The sequence below is a fragment of the Cryptomeria japonica genome, chromosome 9 (assembly GCF_030272615.1).
Source record: "Cryptomeria japonica chromosome 9, Sugi_1.0, whole genome shotgun sequence".
NCBI lineage: Eukaryota > Viridiplantae > Streptophyta > Pinopsida > Cupressales > Cupressaceae > Cryptomeria > Cryptomeria japonica.
In genome coordinates this window covers 613,384,555-613,404,145 of record NC_081413.1, presented here as the reverse complement: position 1 = coordinate 613,404,145, position 19,591 = coordinate 613,384,555, and the positions used below count along the sequence as shown (strand labels likewise).

Sequence of the window (19,591 nt, the reverse complement as noted above, 5' to 3'; positions counted from 1 at the left end):
CCATTGTAGACCATATTATTTTATTGTCTACAAAAAAATAATGGATAAATGATCATAATTTTAAAAAATGTTCAAGCATATAACATCAAAGAATCTAATATAGGCCATGGGGTCATCTTTACCATTATACAACTCAAATACCATATAAAACAGGTATAGTAGTAGATCACACGACAAAGGATTATGTGATAAATCACGTGTCAATTTTTTTTTGGAATTAGAAGGGACATTATTAGCTAATTTCTAACCTCACTGAGTTCCCTCTTAATGATACAAAGAGATGGTTGGGAAATAATGGACATCAAAGGTGGGAGAAATGATAGAACTTGAGGAATGTGAAGAGTGTGGGATGAATGAGGTTGATGGAGCGGTGGAAATTTTATGGGATAAGGAGTGAAGGAAGTAGGAGGGTTGATGAGGAAAGTGGGAAACTGCAAGTGGGAGGGGAGAATGGAGGAAGATACAATAGATTGGGAAAGAAGTGAAACGCCATGAGAAACATTAAATCCACCAATAATTCAACTAATCTTATTAATAAAACCAATTCCACAAGAATTGGAAAAGATTAAGCTCTTCAACTAGTATTGAAGAGTTAACACTGTCATCAAGATTACTAATGCGTTGCTTAAGGAGTTGCAACTTATAAACCATGCCATTCTTTCTTTGAGTTTTGACATTTTGAAGATGTATATCATGGTCAAATATCTCTTTCCTATTTAAGATAGACAAAATTATTTAGATTTTTGACAATAGGAGCATATAAGAGATCCGCTGCAAGAGTAGGATTGGATATAGGCTTGTGTCAAATAAGAATGCGAGGCCTTGAGTGCATCCTTGGCATACATCCCTAATCACGATTAACTAAATGAAAATATAAGTAAATGACTATAGAATAAGTTATAAATCTAAAAAAGGATTAATTATTTTTAGAAAATATCAAATCTAAAAATCATAAGTGAAAGAAGTGGAAACCCTAAGGCAAATAATTGCAAATAATTAAGTTAGGTTCAAATTTGTTGGTTTGTCAAAATGTGGGGGAATAAATCACACCCTACACTAATTTAGATGTCTAAGTAATGAAGGATTATCAATTGGAATTAGATTTTCTAGAATTGGATGCACTGTGGAGCTTGTGATAAATGTTGGACAAATACTTGAATAACCTAGGTCGTGCCACAATTTGGTCTAGGGATACATTTTTGTTGTATAATCTAGTCTACCTATCATGGATTCATCTTCTTTTAATGTGACCTATGTTCCCATCTTCAATACCTATTTTTGAGCAAGGGTTGTGTTAAAAAGCATAATGAAGCTTGTTGTGTGTAGAGGGAAGATTTTTCAATTTCCTTGATAACAAGTCAAGCGCAAGTGTTATTTTTGAAATAAAATTGAAGACACACCAAGCAAGCGATGTAATGTCTATGATGTTGATGTTGATACATTGTTGATCCTATAATGTAGATGTTTTATGTAAAGATTTAATAATGTTTTCTAATATGGTCTTTTGACGTGTCCTAAAGATCAATACTTACTTATAAATACAAGATCTTAGATGCTCAACTTGAGGTGTTTTGGTGCATTAGTTGATGTGTTAATAATCAAATTCTAGAGAAATTAGTCTCAATGGTGATATTTGAATTTTGAATAGAACTAGGTGATGATGCAACCTAATCCAAGAAACAAGGTGAGATATGTGACTTTGTCTAAGTGAAAAGAGATCTTAGGTGATTCAAAATGATCATGTCTATAACATAAATAAAGCTATTATGAGTGACCCATTTAAAACTATAATTGATTTATTTGATTTATGTAATGAATTAAACATTATAATAATACCAAGGATAATTTTAAAGTGAATAAATAGAGTAGAGGGTATGCACTTTTGTCCCTTAGTAACAAGCGTAAAATGAATAAAGAGAACATGCACTTTTATCAAAATTGGCAAGTGCCTTCAAACCAGTCCTTAGTAGTGTACTTATGTTTAAGGGTGGAGAAAATAATTCGTTACTAACTACTTGGATTTTAAATCGGATTTACACGGTGGATAATGAAGGGTAGATTCATAATCTATATATATTCAGCTGATGAAACGTTTCATAGCTAGGAATCATAAATTCACCATACTTCTTCTGGGGAAGTATAAAATAGTTGCTTATTGTCTCTGCCCTATTCCTGTATTCACTCCTATGGATTCAATACATGGACGTGAATTAATGGCCTGATTTCCTTGGTTTCATTTGGCCAATTCTCTTGGTACAAGTGGTTCATTATTCTCTCAGCTACCAGCAGGCCAATCATATTCGTTGATGGCAGTACACAGAAACAAAATCCACCCTCCCTCCTAAGTCTGGTTTGAGGTGTTGGTATTTTGCGTATGCATTTTCTTTATTAGGAGCTGCTTTATTCTGCATTTGGGTGGTCGTGATCTTGTTAAAGCAGAAGTCGATTAATTTTTTCCTCCAACACTGAGATTTGTAGGAGAACACAATATTTAAAAAACCCACCAACCAATACCCTAAATGGAAACACCTCTCAAGAAACCTAAGTTGGAACCCAATGATGAGAATAAAAACAGTAATCATCACAACAGTCATATCAATAACAAACATCGAAGGCAGTCTTCTCCCGAAACTGCAGAAGGGCTAGAGGCAATAGTGGCTCTGGTTGAGCACAGGCGCAAGGAGGTCACCCAATTGACCAATAAATTGGAAAATGTCAAGGCTCAGGTCATCCTTTTTAATCTTTAATTTTTGTAGAAGCATTCACAAAATCCAGACATTGTAGGAATTATAGGACTTTTAGTATGCTATGATTTAGATGGAGGAATTTTACGTGCTTTTTATGAGTTTAGAAATGGGTTTGATTGATGAACCAATTTGCAATTTTGGAATAAAGTAGGTTTATCCTAAAGTTTATTTATTTTGATTGAGAACTCTGATGCATTCATCAAGTGGGTATCTTTTTAATCCTTAAAAGATAGTCTTGTAATCAATTTTTTGCAATTCCTTTTGTATCACTTAATTTTGATTGTTTATTGTTTGAGTCCCGTATTAACAAATTCATTCTGAATGGCAAATTTGTTCAATGAAACTGATTAAGTTATAATAGGAGATTAACATTCTGGACATGTCAAGTAACCTGGAGAATAGCAAATCTTGTGTGTTCACTTAGTTTCTGTTCAGCTTGTTGCGTCTATTGGGTCTATCTTGTTTTTTGAATAAAAGTAAATGATTATATTAAATATGATATTGCCATCAAGAGGCTATCTCAGCCACATTATACACGAGGAGTCCTATAGTTCTCTAAATCCGACAGATACACTTACGGAGATTTCTAGACAAGGGCTGAGATGTAAAGATCAAGTGCAGCTTAAGCACAAGATCGACATTTAAATCCTATAGCAGCTGGATTATATACTAAATTTGGCATGAAGAAAACCCCTAAAAACCTGTTTAAGTATGCATAGGAAACATTATATAGCACACGTTGTCAGTGAACTAATTCAATCATTGATGCGCTTTTTATAATCATGATTTATGCTGCATATTTAATTAGAGAAGTGGTCCAATCAATGACACCATTGATCCCCAACTATAGCCACCCCTCCACTGCACCCACACAGCTGCCTCCCGCCCCTTACCCCACCAAAGCCACCCAATTTGTAGTTAGGCTGGATTTATCTTGAGTTTGTTTTCAGTTTTGTTGTAGCTAACTTATTATTATAACGAGTAGCCATAGTAGCATACCATGCAACTGTTTTTCAAGTTCAATTGTATGTTATTGAAGTTAACTTTGGAGGTGGAGAAGTGGCAGTTGAATATTTTCTGTTCTGTAAGTACTGGTTAATGGTGTTCAATAATTAAGGAAACTATCTTCTAATCGGTGAGATCTGAGGTTTGAGTATTCTATAGTTGTGAACTTCATTGCATTCAGAATTATAAAAGGCTATAACTAGCTTAGTAATATCAATTAGTGGTATGTATTCAAGTTCAATGTTATGCTATTGCAATTCACTTTGGAGGTGGAGAAGTTGCAGCTGAATATTTTCTGCTCTATAGTACTGGTTAATCGTGTTCAATAGCTGAGGAAACTATCTTTTAATTTGTGAGATCTGATGTGATCTTCCTGGTGATATAGTTATTTTAAATTATTGAAATATCATTGTGGTCACTGACTGGTTTGTCTTTGGATCTGCAGCTAGAGGAAGCCAAGCGAAAATTATCTGATGCAGAATCTCGATTAACTAAGGTACAACAACCGCAACAAAAAAATCAAGAGGCATCCAAGACCATTAGTTCAGATGACACAGCTGTCAAAGTTAAAACAGAAGGTGTTTCGCCAAGCAAAGTTAAAACAGAAGGTATGTCAGCAAGCCCTGCTCGAGAAGAGAGTAACTACAACTCTTTATCGCGGACAAAGCCGACAATGTTAATTCCTTCTGCGGCAGCAAAAACGGGTTCATCAATGAGGTCAACAGAAGGCAACAAGACAATACCAACATCTAGTGGAAAAAATGTCACTCCTAGTCGCAGTCAATCTCAGTCTGAAAATCCTAAGTCAAAGGGAGATGTATCTGCTGTCAAATCTGCTAGTCAGTTGGAAAGCAGAGATTCTCAAGAGAGGAGACCAAAGAGGAAATTAGGTATGTTGTCTGTCACTGATTAAACTGCAGCACTCTTAGAAAGTTTTTCTAGGGATGTTTGTGTCTGGAAAATGGCATGCCAACGAGGAATATATTATAACGTCTGCTAAAGTAGGAAACACACTTGTTTTATCTTCTTCTTAGCCAATAAACACCAATTTATTGTATGTCTCAGGAGGTATAGAAACCTATATCCTTGTAGTGCTGTTCAAATTTGTGGAAAGTTGTAAATATATAACTATATTGACTTTGCTTCTGCTGGGGGAATATCTTTATTTTGGATACGTCATCTGAGCAATATCTTTTACCCTTACCATCAATGGATTCAACATATTCCTTTACTTCTTATGATTTCTGGAAACAGTGCACTTACTTTTTTTCATCTATTTAAGTATACATTTTTATTTCTAAATAGCTATATGCTACATTACTTTCTGGTTATGTGAGTCTCACAATTGTATTTCTCATGCTTCAGAGCAGAAGGCGCACACGGAATTGATTCCAATCATTCGTAGTAGCAGAAGTCCAGAAAAAGTTAGTTTCTATTCAGGAAGCCTGATCTCTAGTCAGCACAAGCGAAAACTTAGAAGCCTTGTTCTGAATCCAACCAATGATCAACTCTTTGCAACTAGGTATAATATGTGTGTTAACTCTTTTTCTTGATCGGTATTATGTACGTGTTAACTTGTTTATTGTATTTAATAACTAATATTCTGTCAGCACTTACTCTTGTGAAGTTTTTCAAACTGATTCTTTTCTCTAGGAGAATGGCAAGTGATATTTTAGCAGGTTTGCAATTCATGACTGTTATTGTTCAGTTTCAAATCTCAGTGGCAGCTAATGATTCCTGTAGCTTGGTAATGACGCTCTTGGCAATTTAGACATAGCCTCTTGTTATTTTTGGCTGAGAAAAAATTTATTTCACCACCTCTAAACGCATTTATAGAATCCTGACAACCATTGATTTCATTGGTCATCATTTATTATATGTAAAATTTTAATTCCAATAGCTACCAATAATCTTAACTATAGAAGCAAATATCTTTTTTGGAAATCTCTCAGCATACCAAAAGATAAAGATATTTTTATTTTTTGGGATATAATTGGGGAAAACTGGCAAGATATTGTGAACTCATAAAATGCAGAATTATTTAGAGAAAAATGAAGAGAAATAAGTATTTTTTTAAACTTTTAAAGCCGTTCTTAATCAATAGAGAGTGAGAAAGTCAAAGTAAATAACAGCGTACACCTTGAGTTTTGAAATATGGATATTTTTTTATTAATTTTAAGATCGCTGATTGCAGATAATCTTTGTTTAAATCTCTTTAACAAAATTAATTAGTTGTGCAATAAAACACAACTAGGTAATAAGATTTGTTAAACTTACTGTTCATCTAATTATCAAGTACAATAGACAAATCTATACACAAAATAGTAACTACAATTGACAACAATATTTCTCAACCTCTTCAAACACATTTGAAGTTTACAGCATAGGCACCAATTATACCGGGCATTGCAGGACAACAATATCCTGTCTTAAAAACAATGTTTCATATTAATCATTTTCATCAACAGTATTTGATTCAAATGCTCAAATTATTCTTTTACTATTAAGAAGAATTTGATTCCTGATTTCCTTTTTGACCCTTCTCAAATCCTTTCTTCCCACCTTTCTTGATCTTCTTGATGAGGGCTTGGTTTTGACTATCTTTCATTTTGATTCAAGTATATTCAAGTCTTATTTTTTCGTGGATAAATTCATCCAAAAGCTTCTCAAAGATAGAAGTCTTTTCACATCAAATATCTCAAACAATATATCCCAAGATGGAGAAAATCCATTGACTATGGGCACACCCCAGTTGCAGCAAGTTGATTACAAGTTTTTTGATCTTATTAGGTAAGGTGGTTACCATGTTTGTATCACTCATACATGTGACACTCAGCATGTTTTTTGACAACATTTTAGAGAGATGTTCATGATCTGATAAAGAGTTGTCATGGCATAATACATTTCAGTTGTGATCTTATTCTTCGCAATGTGATGTACTAAATAATCTTTCAATGAATCAAAGGTGACATGCTTTGTTTTGGCCATCTTCTGGTCATCTTCAGCCAACTGGATAGGATCAACAGGAGTTGACCCAAAGATCAACTTCTTCTAGTAGCATTGGGAACCTACATTTCCAAGGAGTAAAATTGGAAGCACCCTCTAGGCATTCACACTCTCTAAGATTGAAACTAGTCATTATTTCAGCTGCTGGATAAAAACATTCATATCATCAATCTACCATAGCTGTAAATCAATACTCCAGTCACTAGAGAGATTAGGGCATAACACCCTACAGCCTTCTACAGTTTCGAGTTACTACAATACTGAAGTAAGTTACTGAAATCTTCCAGCAAGTCCTCACAGGTAGCAGCATATTCCAATCACAGACCTGGAAGATCTTAGTTACTGCTCTTTGATCACATGTTATAAATTCAGACCATGGTATGCAGATTCCACACTCAAGAAATTGAGAAATTAACCTAAACTGTGTAAGTGAAACTTCAATCAAAACTACAACTTTGAGTGTATGAAAAAATAAATAATACTAAAATCAGAAAATAGATAAACCTGCTGTTTGATTTTTTTATTATTCTGAATATTTCTCTTACAAAAAGTGGGCTCCCAAGGGCCAATAAGAAAGACCTTCAAACTTGGGCACACCAAAGTAGAGTAAAAGCACTTTAAATCAGGAGACAAATCATGTTTGTCTATAACTCGCCCTAAAAAATATGACAAAACACAACTTTAGTGCTGCCCAAAATAAAACACAAGAAAAGCAGAAATAAAACACTAAAATACAGTGCCAACTGTCACTAAATATATGCACCTGGTTTTAGGAATCCACACTGAATGAAATCAATGCCCATCTGAAGGAGATTCAACCCCAAAAATAAGTTTTATTTTTTGCTAATTTCTGCACCCAACTGTAGCAGAACAACGTTTGAGTCACCAACAAAAGAACTAACTAGTGCTTACATATTGCCATCTCTAGCGGATGTATGCTGAATAGGGCAGTGAAAGGCTAAATCCAAACCTCTCTGTAATCATGGCGGTGGCAGGGAGATGGTGCCTAAGCAGGTAGTGGTTGCTGGAGATGGATGGTGTTGCAAGCTGAAAAGTGAAGACGTGGGCTCTGGGGCTTGTTGATTTTTACTCCTGTGATAATGTCTTATTGGTCTGCAGGTTTAGTGTTGTTGTCGCAGTCGCAGTACTTTGTACCCTGCACTGTCCTGCGCTGTCCTCACTGTCCTCCGCTTTTGTTCCCTTCCTGCTTGTCGACTGCATACTATGTATATTGTTCGCTGTAGGATAAGAACAAACTGCTGGAGAAGATTCTCTGAATGCCGAAGTATGTCAATGAATGAATACGATCTGCAGAACTGTGTATATATATTACCATTACAAGAAGGAGAGATATGGTCTTCCTTTATATCCGATGAAGGTGATCTACACCCAAGAGTGGGCACCCCTTCCAAGTGACACGACTTCACAAAATGCATTGAACACAATCACTAAGGGTGGCGGACTTGCAAGACGACTCTTTATTAGCACGTCTTCATTAGGAAACGACTAATGCCAAGAGTCACTTATTAATCATCAGTTATGTTATGATTAATCCGAACATTCACTAAGCAAGACGTGGTTTCATTTAGTTATACAATTAAATATAGTAATAATTATTATTAACTAATCAATTTAACAATAATAATAATAAATAACATAATGATATATATCATTAAATGTTGAAGGCCTTAAGGCCAATTTAACATTTAATTTTATCCGACTGAAGCTATAAATCATCAACACTCCCTCTTAGCTAGGGAGGATAAAAGATATTGGGAGCAATATTCATAAATCGTATGATGCTTATCTTGGGACCATAGTTTCAAGATGTGAATTGCCTCTGTCGGCAATTCTATTCACAAACTCTTGAGTGGATTGCCTCCGTCGGCGATTCTATCCATAAGCTCTTGTGTGGATTGCCTCAGTCGGCGATTCTATCCACAAGCTCTTGTGTGGATTGCCTTAGTCTGCGATTCTATCCACAAGCTCTTACGTGGATTGCCTCAGTCGGCGATTCTATCCATGAGCTCTTGTGTGGATTGCCTCAGTCGGTGATTCTATCCACAAGCTCTTGTGTGTGGATTGCCTCAGTCGGCGATTCTATCCACAATCTTGAGTTATTGTAAGATGGTCACCTTCCAATAACCTCAAAAAATACAAGTGGAAATCATTTGGAAGTCGTCACTTCCTTATGATTTACACAGGGCCCATAAAATAATTATTAGTATTAATAATAATAATCAATATTTACAATTTTACCTCAGAAGTGCTCAATCTTTATTAGTAAGCTCCCTCTCAATCACAAGGTATCTTGAGTTTCTTCTAGAGAACATATTTTTCTGAACATACGTCTGAATTTCTGACTTCAGCAAGGGAAGCTTGTAGTTTCCATGAATCATAGTTTGAGGCACCTTCAAGTCTGTCTTCGAATCTGATTCCATTTGTCATTTTAAAATACAAACTTTCAAGTAGATATCAATCTGATCTTAATCGGATCTTCCTTCAGGCAGTTAGGCTTTATAGAAGGAAACCTGGCTCTGATACCATGTTGATTTTTACTCCTGTGATAATGTCTTATTGGTCTGCAGGTTTAGTGTTGTTGTTGCAGTCGCAGTACTTTGTACCCTGCACTGTCCTGCGCTGTCCTCACTGTCCTCCGCTTTTGTTCCCTTTCTGCTTGTCGACTGCATACTATGTATATTGTTCGCTGTAGGATAAGAACGAACTGCTGGAGAAGATTCTCTGAATGCCGAAGTTTGTCAATGAATGAATACGATCTGCAGAACTGTGTATATATATTACCATTCCAAGAAGGAGAGATATGGTCTTCCTTTATATCCGATGAAGGTGATCTACACCCAGGAGTGGGCACCCCTTCCAAGTGACATGACTTCACAAAATGCATCGAACACAATCACTAAGGGTGGCGGACTTACGACTCTTTATTAGCACGTCTTCATTAGGAACCAACTAATGCCAAGAGTCACTTATTAATCATCGGTTATGTTATGATTAGTCCGAACATTCACTAAGCAAGACGTGGTTTCATTTAGTTATACAATTAAATATAGTAATAATTATTATTATCTAATCAATTTAACAATAATAATAATAAATAACATAATGATATATATTATTAAATGTTGAAGGCCTTAAGGCCAATTTAACATTTAATTTTATCCGACTGAAGCTATAAATCATCAACAGGGCTGTTGTCTGCGTTAATGGATAGGGTGTCTCTTGGCTTTCTTGAGGGCTTATGGGCATTGGGTCTGCCAGTCGTTGGACCATTGCCACAGTTGGGTTTTGGCATGTGGACGATGACCTTTCTCCTCTTGTTCTAGCTCCTTGCCACCATCACTGCATGGGTTTGGGTTTGGCTTTTCTTTGTTATGCTTATGCTGTAATTCCTTTTGTACCGAGCTTTCTTGGAAGGGGCATCTTATCTTAAGAAAACAGTACACAAGCTAAATGCACATTCAAAATTTAAAGTATAAAATCCAAAATTGTGAGCATTTTGCCCTAACCAGAAATTGGTATATTGTGTTTCCCTTAACAAATAGATTTTAATGACCATGGCCAAGTTAATACAGATTTCAATGGGTGTGCACCACAGTTTCAAATGCACACATTTACAAATGCAGACTAATGTTGTCTTTCACAACACCAGGAACCTCTAGTGGAGCTAGAGCTAGAGGGGGGTTTTTTCTTAACCATGTAATTCCTTTGGTTTGATCTAGGAGATTGTCAAAAAGTTTAGTGTGACTTTTAGCAGAGCAATCTAGGACAGTATCTTTTTCCTTAATCACCAACTAGAGGTAGCTGTGCTAATTAACTAAAAAATAATGAAGGCAATACCAATCATAATCAACAATCATATTCTTTACAAAAGTGTTTTAAACAGTTGACTGAGTTCTTATTTCTCATCAGGGCTGGTGTCAGTTCTATCAGTCCTATCAAGTTTACAGTTCATAAGATATAATTTATCAGGATAGAAATCAACAGTGCTTGCTTGAATGAGTATTTTTAAATTCCTTAAATCGAAGTGTAATTTGTCATTTGGAACATAAATGAAAAGCAGTCTCTAGTTTCAGGCTTGTTATGCCTCATGGTAATAGAAAGTTGACTTCATTATTGCCAATGAAAATGTGAAGATTCTAAAGTTTTTAGCTTACCATTAGAATGTATACGGTCCATGCAGTATAACCAGTAAATTTTGCTTACAAATCTGGGAAAACAGGTCAAGATACCTTCATTTTCGAGCATGCAATTTCTTATTGAGTCCAGAAATTAACCATGCTGGTATGTGGATGTGGATGTGGCCACACCATTTATTAAATTATGAGCCTATAAGCATGTGGGTGTATATGTATGATATTTGACCTATTAAATTATGAGCCTGTATACACGTGGGTGTAACTGCTTATGTATAATATTTGACTGATTTGAATTTCAATAACAATTCACAGGGCCAATCATATGCTATATTTTGGTACCATGCAAATATTTCCAGATGACATTGCAATTCTCATTGATGCCTATTTTTGGGACAATTTTATTTTCTAAGGTGCTAGAAAAGTTTGTTTAAAAATTGTCGTTGTTCTGCAAAATAGTCAAGACCAAGTCCCTGGCCAATCACATTGTCCTTGCTGTTTTTGAATCTCTTAGGCCCAAATCGGGTTGAATCCAAGATGATATTTTAGTGTAAAATTTAAATAAAAACTCCATCTGGACTCAAACAAACTACTAGTTTGGTTACTGCTAATAACATGAATTCCAAAATCCCAAAATTGAGGTGCACAACCCTTTGGAGTGTGTGAAAGTGATTGATTGCCTGTAGTTTATGAATCATGATGTTTTCTAGCTCTCACTAGAATTAGTCTCATTGATATTAAAGTAATTATGTAATGTTTCTATAATGGTCATTTGGTTAGTTGGTTTAGGATATTTCCTTTTCGTAGTTTGTTCTTGCTTGTTCTTTTTCTGTCTTTCGTTTCTGTTTTAGAAACTTTGCTTGTAATTGCTTATTTAAGGATGTTGGATTTTGCCAAGATCAAGAGCTCAATGAAATGTACAAAATAGAGACACAATATAGGACAAGAATAAACTATATTCTCATCAATGGAAATGATCAACAATAATCACCTGGATTAACCAATACAATGAATAGAGGCCTGCTTATATAGGCAAGGCCATATGGATGTATGAGCACACAAACATGACATGTGGCTCAATGAGAAACAAGGGTAGGTAGGAAATAGGTGTGGGTAGGTAGGAGAAATAATATAATATTCCACATGAGGTGGATCACCCACCGAAGGTGGAATTATCACTCCACTATAAGTGGATATGATAGTGTAATAACAAGATCAACACCATAAAAGGTGGAATTTCTCCTACACACACTATCCCAATGTGGCACAAACACCCAAGTGTCTCATACCCAAACTACTATGAAATGCATTTCCTAAGTAAACTTAAGTAAGTGTAATAATATCCATGATGAATAATTATTTACACCAACACCCCCCCCTTAAGTGCAACTTAGGGGAATGCACTTAAGTCTACAATGCAACTAAGCAATGCAAGATGGGTCCCGGCTACTAGGCCATGTTAGGTACCCATGTACAAATGCAAATGCATGAAAACCAATGCAATGAAATCTCTCACAAAGTGGGGAAAGAGAGAAAAACCCAATGGGAAAAAACCCTCCCCCAAAAGAGAGATGAAGCTATACAAGAGAACTCTCATAGAAGAATGTGAAGAACAAAACCCCATGTGAGGAAAAAGTCCCCCCCATATGAGAGAAGAAGAGAAGTCAAACTGTGATCCTCCCTCAATGAAGAATCTGCACCAATGGAAGAAGCTCGATGTATGAAGAAACTGCTCCACGAACGTCGAACAACATTCCTCCCCTTAGGAAGAAACAAAACCAAAGGTGTATCCATGAAGTCTCCCCAATCATGAAGGGAAGATGTATGAAGAAAACTCATGATGAAAGGAATCTCTGAAAACTGCTCAAGTGTCCCCATGTCGATGCTGAAAGATACCCCCTCTAAAGGTGGTAAACTGTGCCACACTGCTGAAAAAGGCACTCCAAGATCTAGTGGAGATGGATGTAGAACATGTCCCAAAGATTCACATGTCTCCTCAAAACATAAAGAGACCTCCTCCAACTGCTGTACATAAGTATCCACAATCATGTCAACCTCGAAAGAATGATCGTGTAGAGAATGAACAAGAGGGTCAGAGTGTGCCCTCGCAACAATCGAAGAAGGATCACCTTCATCAAAGAGAAGATGAATGTCATCAATGATGTCTCCCAAATCTGCAATGTAGGATTCCACAAATAAACCTGCAATGTCTGTCAAGTAATCATCCCATGAATCTGAAGCTAGAAGACAATGAATATCCTGCTGCACTGAATCACATGAAGGCAAAACTGTCGCACTATCCGCATCATCAGGTGCAATAGGTGATGTGATATCAATATGAGGAGATGAAATACAAGACTCAAGAACGGGGTCACATGTGAGAATCCCCATGTTCAAGTGTCCAAAGTTCTCCTCAAAATTTGAACCATCACAATAAGTGTGATCATCATGTGTAGAATCATTAAATGTGAAATCATCATCATCAACAAAATCTGAAAAGGAGTATAATCGAGATGCATGATCAACCACCCCAGTCGCAATGATAGCTCTAGTCTCCATGTCTCTAATGAAAACTGAGTCAGGTGTGAACTCCACAACTCTCTTAGTTACGCCATGTGTGATTTGATAGATAGAAAGGAGATTGTTTGTCAAGTGGGGTACACACAACACATCATTGAAGGAGTTATCCCCAATGTCAATAGATCCTTTCCCAATCACATCCATGTATGTATGATTGCCCATCAAAATCTGTGGCATGGTGCAAGGCTCAAATGTAGAGAACATAGACTGCGAAGATGCCATATGATGAGAAGCCCCTGAATCTAGAAGCCATCGCTCTGAATCATGACTGATAGTAGCACATAGAGCTTTTCCTTTTCTTGTTCCAAAAGAGTGAGTCTTCTCACTTGTAGAAGCCATGAATGCTTGCCCTTTTCCTTTTGAATGTGAGGAAGTGGAAGTTGATGAATCATCCTTCTTGTAGACTTTAGGCAAATCAATGTTATGCTTTTTGATGATATGTGTGAGCTCATCAATCTTCTTAGAATAGCAACGATGTTCCTCATGACCAATCTTTTTACAATAAGCACAAGTAGGTCTCTCCCTCTTTGGTGAATTATCTCTCTTGGAAGAGAATGAATCTCCTTGTTGTGGAGAAGATGATGCTTTGTCTTTAGGCTTTGATTGCCATTTCTTCTTGTTTGAGTTGTCCTTTCCTTGATTTCCTTTGTTCCCTTGATTTGCCACTAATGCTTGAGACTTAGAAGCCTTAAGAATGCCCATGCTTATCAACTTAGTTTGTTCCATCATCAACATTTCATTGAAAGCATCAAATGTAGGCATTGTGTAGCTTGAACCCATTGTCATCCTATGAGTTTGGAAACTAGAAACAAATGCTGCATATTCTTGTGGAAGCTTGCCTATCAAGTTGAATATCAATTGAGTATCCTTTTTATCAATGCCACAATCTTTGAGTTGTGCCCTCAACTCATTTGCCTTAGTGACATAATCTTGTATAGTATCAAAGTTCTTGGGATCTAACATGGTGAGATCACTATCAATTTGATATCCCCTAATCTCATCAACTTGACCATACAAGTCTTGAAACTTTTGCCAAGCATCCTTGATTAGAGTACACTTCTCAATATGAAAAATGAGATCCTTTGATACATACTTTCTTAAGGTACCAATTGCCATGATATTTTTAGTGAGCCAATCTAAGTGACCAGCTGGATCAGCCTTAGGATCAGCTGGTGCAACAATAGTTCCATCAATGTAATGAGTGAGTCCTTTTTCCATAAGTTTACTCCATGCATCAGTTTTCCAAGTAGCATAGTTATGTGGAGTTAAGAGAGGAAACTTAGAAGAACCCATAGCAGCAAAAGAAAGAACACAAGAGCACAAAAGCACAAGAGACACCCCCCAAAATTCACTCAATCAATGTACCCCCCCCAAAGTGATGATTTTGGCATTTTATACTTAGTGCGATTACAATGAGCCACTTGCAAAACAAGGCAAAGTGGACTTATGATGCAGATTTTACAACTTCTCAAATGAGATACAAGAGACTTCAATCAATAGTGCAATGAATCTAACTGAGATTCAAGCAAATATACAAGTACCAAGAGAGCCAAAAATGGCCAAGATCTGAAAGTACAATTTCTACTTACAATGGCATCAATCTGATAGCATCATGTGAAAGTAGACGAAAAAATACGCACTTTAAAAAAAAACGGCACCTGAAAAGGAGGTCGTATGACCCCAAACGAAGCCTCTGGAGTTGCAAAAACAGGGATTACTCAGGGACAGTCACTAAAAACTGTATTTTCTGAAAAATCCGTGCATCAAAATCAAAAAATTTCTTCACCACTGCGGAGAGCACGAAATTCTAGCCCATTTCAAAAAAAATTGCACCCAAAAAGGAGCAAAAATGAGCAAGTTATGGCCATTTGAAGTTGAACTGCAAAATCAAAAAAGCTCAATGAGAGGGGGTCCAAAAATTTTCAAACCCTGCTGATGTGGCGCTGACGTCAGCAAGTCACAGGGTTAAATTTGACGGCCGTATGACCGTCGCAAAAACTTTGCCTTCTGCTGACTGGGCGTCCGTACTGTACGGACAGATGACATGGGCAAGTATGGACGAGCTGCGTGGCGCGTTGACTGTGCAAGCCGTACTGTTGATGTGGCGTACGGAAAAGCTGACTAGGCAGTACGGTTTGTACCGCGGGCTAGTGGCCGCTTGCCACGTGGCGGGCGCGGTCCTCCGGTCTTCGTGGTCTGGTGTCCGTGTGGCGGTGCCCGGAGGCGGAGCGGCGGGAGGAGCCGCTGGTGGCGGCTGGAGGTGCACGCGGGAGCCGCTGGAGGAAGTAGCCCGCGCTGGGGGTGTTGTTGGACGGCGAGCGGAGCGACGAAGTCCGGCAGGTAGCTGGGCGGCGCTGCGGGGGCCGCTGGAGGAAGCTGCGGCCGGGGAGCGGGGGAGGTGCCGGCGACGGCGCTGTGCGGTACGAGCAGCGTCCGAACCTGCAACACCTGCAATAATAGGTACGGCGAGCACGGCAGAGACAGGTTCTGACACGTATGGCGGTGCCTGCGACTTGCGGGTCATGGGGGTACGGGGGTCTGCGGACCCCCAAACAAATGCTTTTTTTTGTTTATTTTTTCTTTGATTTCGAATTTTTTTTCAAATTTTTTTTTTTTGAAAAATATATTAAAAAAATTGAAAATCCATACGATTATGACAAAATTGGAGAAAAAAATTTTCTCACCAAAATAGGCCAAATTTATAACCAAAATTCATGGAAACGGCCTTTTGGACGCAATGGCGAGGTCGGATCTGGTCTAGGATGCCTCCAAAAGATGCTGCTCCTCAGATCTGCCTCTTGACGTCGCAATAATGCCTCTTCAAGACGAATCAATGAAGCCCCAATGGCTCTGATACCATGTTGGATTTTGCCAAGATCAAGAGCTCAATGAAATGTACAAATAGAGACACAATATAGAACAAGAATAAACTGTATTCTCATCAATGGAAATGATCAACAATAATCAACTGGATTAACCAATACAATGAATAGAGGCCTGCTTATATAGGCAAAGCCATATGGATGTATGAGCACACAAACATGACATGTGGCTCAATGAGAAACAAGGGTAGGTAGGAAATAGGTGTGGGTAGGTAGGAGAAATAATATAATATTCCACATGAGGTGGATCACCCATCGAAGGTGGAATTATCACTCCACTATAAGTGGATATGATAGTGTAATAACAAGATCAACACCATAAAAGGTGGAATTTCTCCTACACACACTATCCCAATGTGGCACAAACACTTAAGTGTCTCATACCCAAACTACTATGAAATGCATTTCCTAAGTAAACTTAAGTAAGTGTAATAATATCCATGATGAATAATTATTTACACCAACAAAGGAGCCTTCCTCTCCTTTGTTAATACAACATCAAATTATCATTTCAGTTGGAGGGATTTTCTGGCTTATCAATGAACCTTCTGCAAGGTTTTTTAGCTTATTCATAACCTTTTGGAGAGCCACAATTTATCTATAATTTTTACTTCAATTAATAGCTTTTTAAGGCTTTTCTATATTTATTTTCAACCCTGTAAAGATGTTCAGGATGAATATATTTACAATCACATCTTTTGTTGCACATTAAATGTTATACTAATAGTGCATCCCCATCATGTTTCCAATCTGCTTTATTGAGAACTATGTTGGAGTATGGTAGATAGAGAAAATGACCATTGCCATGTTTTTACTTTTGCTATAGTATGAGTTATCTTAAATGCGATTTTGGGACTTATGAGATATTCAAGGATTAGCATCAGATATTCATAATTTCATATACATCATCAGGAATATTTTGACTTATGACATGAGAATTAGAGCTGAGGCATATGAGATGGCAGATGGAGAAAATAATGCGTATTTCAATAGATCCCTTTATTAAATCACCAGTCATTCTTTCACCAAAAATAACCCATATATTATCATTAAGAAAACACTTATTCCCTTTAAGAAAAATCTTCTTCCTTTTTAACTATAAAAAACATGCTATGTAGTACAAGCGACAAACAATCAAATACCACCTGCCTGGATACTCATCTAAGCACTGTTGGTGTGAATAAGTTATTTTACCCAACTAATTAGTGGGTCCTGTTCACATACATAAATTTATATAGATCCTAGGGAATCTTTCTAGAAGGTGTTAGTTGTCATAATATCTTATCTTTTGACTTTTAATTTTAGTTACCTATGTCATTAATTGACACTTTAGTTGTCTCATAACATAGGATTAAGACACATTTCATAATTGTCTAATCCTATGTTTCAATCTTGTCTTTATAAGCAAGGCATCTCATTGTATATTTCATATTCAATCAATCATTCAAGCATCCATTATCAAGTAAGATGTTCTTGCCATTTTCTCTCTTGTGAAAGATATTTTGATCTAGCAGCGATTCCTAGGTTGTTGGGAGCCTACATGGTATCAACAAAAGATGAATGTGTGATCTCAATTGGAGAAGTGGGAGTTGTAGGAGAAGTCTCTAATTATCTTTTTTTTTTTATATTAAATATAAGAGAGTATAACTGTATAACAGGAGCCATTGAAAAGTATCAGGAGTCACGATGGGGATGCAACCCCAAAAGTATCAAAACATATTACATATCAAAAATGGAGATGTAAAATCTATAACATAGCCTAATCAAAAAGCAAATTCTGATTGTCCTCCTCCATCCAAGCAACCCAGCCAAGCTGGCCTTCCATCCAAATCTGTCTCAGTCTCGCAAATTCTGTCAACAGGATAGCTTCAGGTATGTACTCCACTGTGCCTGGGACAGCAACTGCAACAGGTGCAACTGGCATGGTATCTGTTTGTCTCCTTTTGAGCTCCAGGTCTGCTATAAAGTTGGCAAGTCTGGTCTCAAAAGCACTCTTTTCTTCTGAGGCTCTATGCCATGTGTATCCATGGGATATCTCCTTTGTGTACATCCTAACTTGTCCATCTCCGAGCAGTTGCTCAAACTTCTTTCTGGATATTCTCATGACCACTGTGACCTGCAAGGAAACATTATAAAAGATGAGCCTCCTGAGAGACTCAGTAAGGATTCTTGCAATGCCATTAAAAAATTCATTATTCCTAGATTTCCAGAGTGACCACAGTATAGCAGAAGAGAGCACCGACCAGAAGACATTACTACTCTTTGACAGCCCAGACACATAACCAATAACACATTCCCAGTTCATGATACTAGCATTAACTGAAATACCAAACATTTTCCAGATTTCCTTTGCAAATAAACAGTCAAAAAACATCTGGTTCAAAGTCTCCGGAACCTTGCAGCAAGAGCAAATAGGAGGATCACCATCTGAAAGATATAATAGGTAGTCTGTGTAAAAGAAGGGCCCAAGTGAAGTATTTCTGTTTAGGTTCAGCAGTCTTGGCCCAAAGATGGCCAATAAGTTTGTTCCATCTAGAACTATCCATGTTAACATTCCAGACTTTATTAATATGGCTCAAAATATCATCCTTGTCCACAAGTTGGGTGTAGATATCACTGGCTTTAATCTGATAGAAGGGAGTACCATTATTCCACTCAAACTGAGTGCATTTATTATCATTAGAGCAACATCTAGGGAGGGAGAGAGAACAGCATGCTTTTCTTAACATAGAATAGGTTCTCCATTGATTTGGGGGTATATCAAACTCATTGCAGAATTCCGGCCAAGAAATCAGATGTCCATTTCTAAGTATGTCATTGAAGCATTTAATACCTTTACAAGCCCAGCTCTTAGCCGAGCATCCCTGTGTGACAGCAAGTGGTTTTTCTTTATGATATAGATTCCACCAAACAGAACGACCACCACAAATCAATAGATCTTCATCAATTATGCCCCTGTTAGAGATGAGGTGTCTTACTCCTTCCCAAGCTCTCCAAAGTGCCTTGAAAACAACCGAACCTGTAGGCTTGACAACAAAGGACCCTGCACCAGGTCCTCCAGGGGTAAAGATTTCCAAGACTTACCTTGTTTGGGAACTGAGTGTTCAATGTTATGCCTGATTAGAATCTTCCATGGCTCTTTGCATCTTTGTTTGTGGAGTCTCACATCTTAGATTTGGAGGATCAATTTGAGGGGCTATCTCTTTGATTTGATGAC

General features: G+C 37.2%; 1 protein-coding gene across 2 annotated transcripts in view; it reads left to right on the top strand.

Annotated features, from left to right (window-relative positions):
* Positions 1-2,013: 2,013 nt before the first annotated feature.
* LOC131042833 (uncharacterized) overlaps positions 2,014-19,591 on the top strand; it is a 53,492-nt gene continuing 35,914 nt past the window's right edge. Inside the window, exons 1-3 of one of the 2 annotated variants that reach the window (XM_057976153.2) lie at positions 2,014-2,726; positions 4,198-4,642; positions 5,118-5,274. In XM_057976153.2, the coding sequence (XP_057832136.1) occupies positions 2,520-2,726; positions 4,198-4,642; positions 5,118-5,274 (809 nt within the window). In that variant the 5' untranslated portion in view covers positions 2,014-2,519. The remainder of the gene's footprint in view (positions 2,727-4,197; positions 4,643-5,117; positions 5,275-19,591) is intronic. The other variant, XM_057976152.2, reaches the window with a different exon arrangement.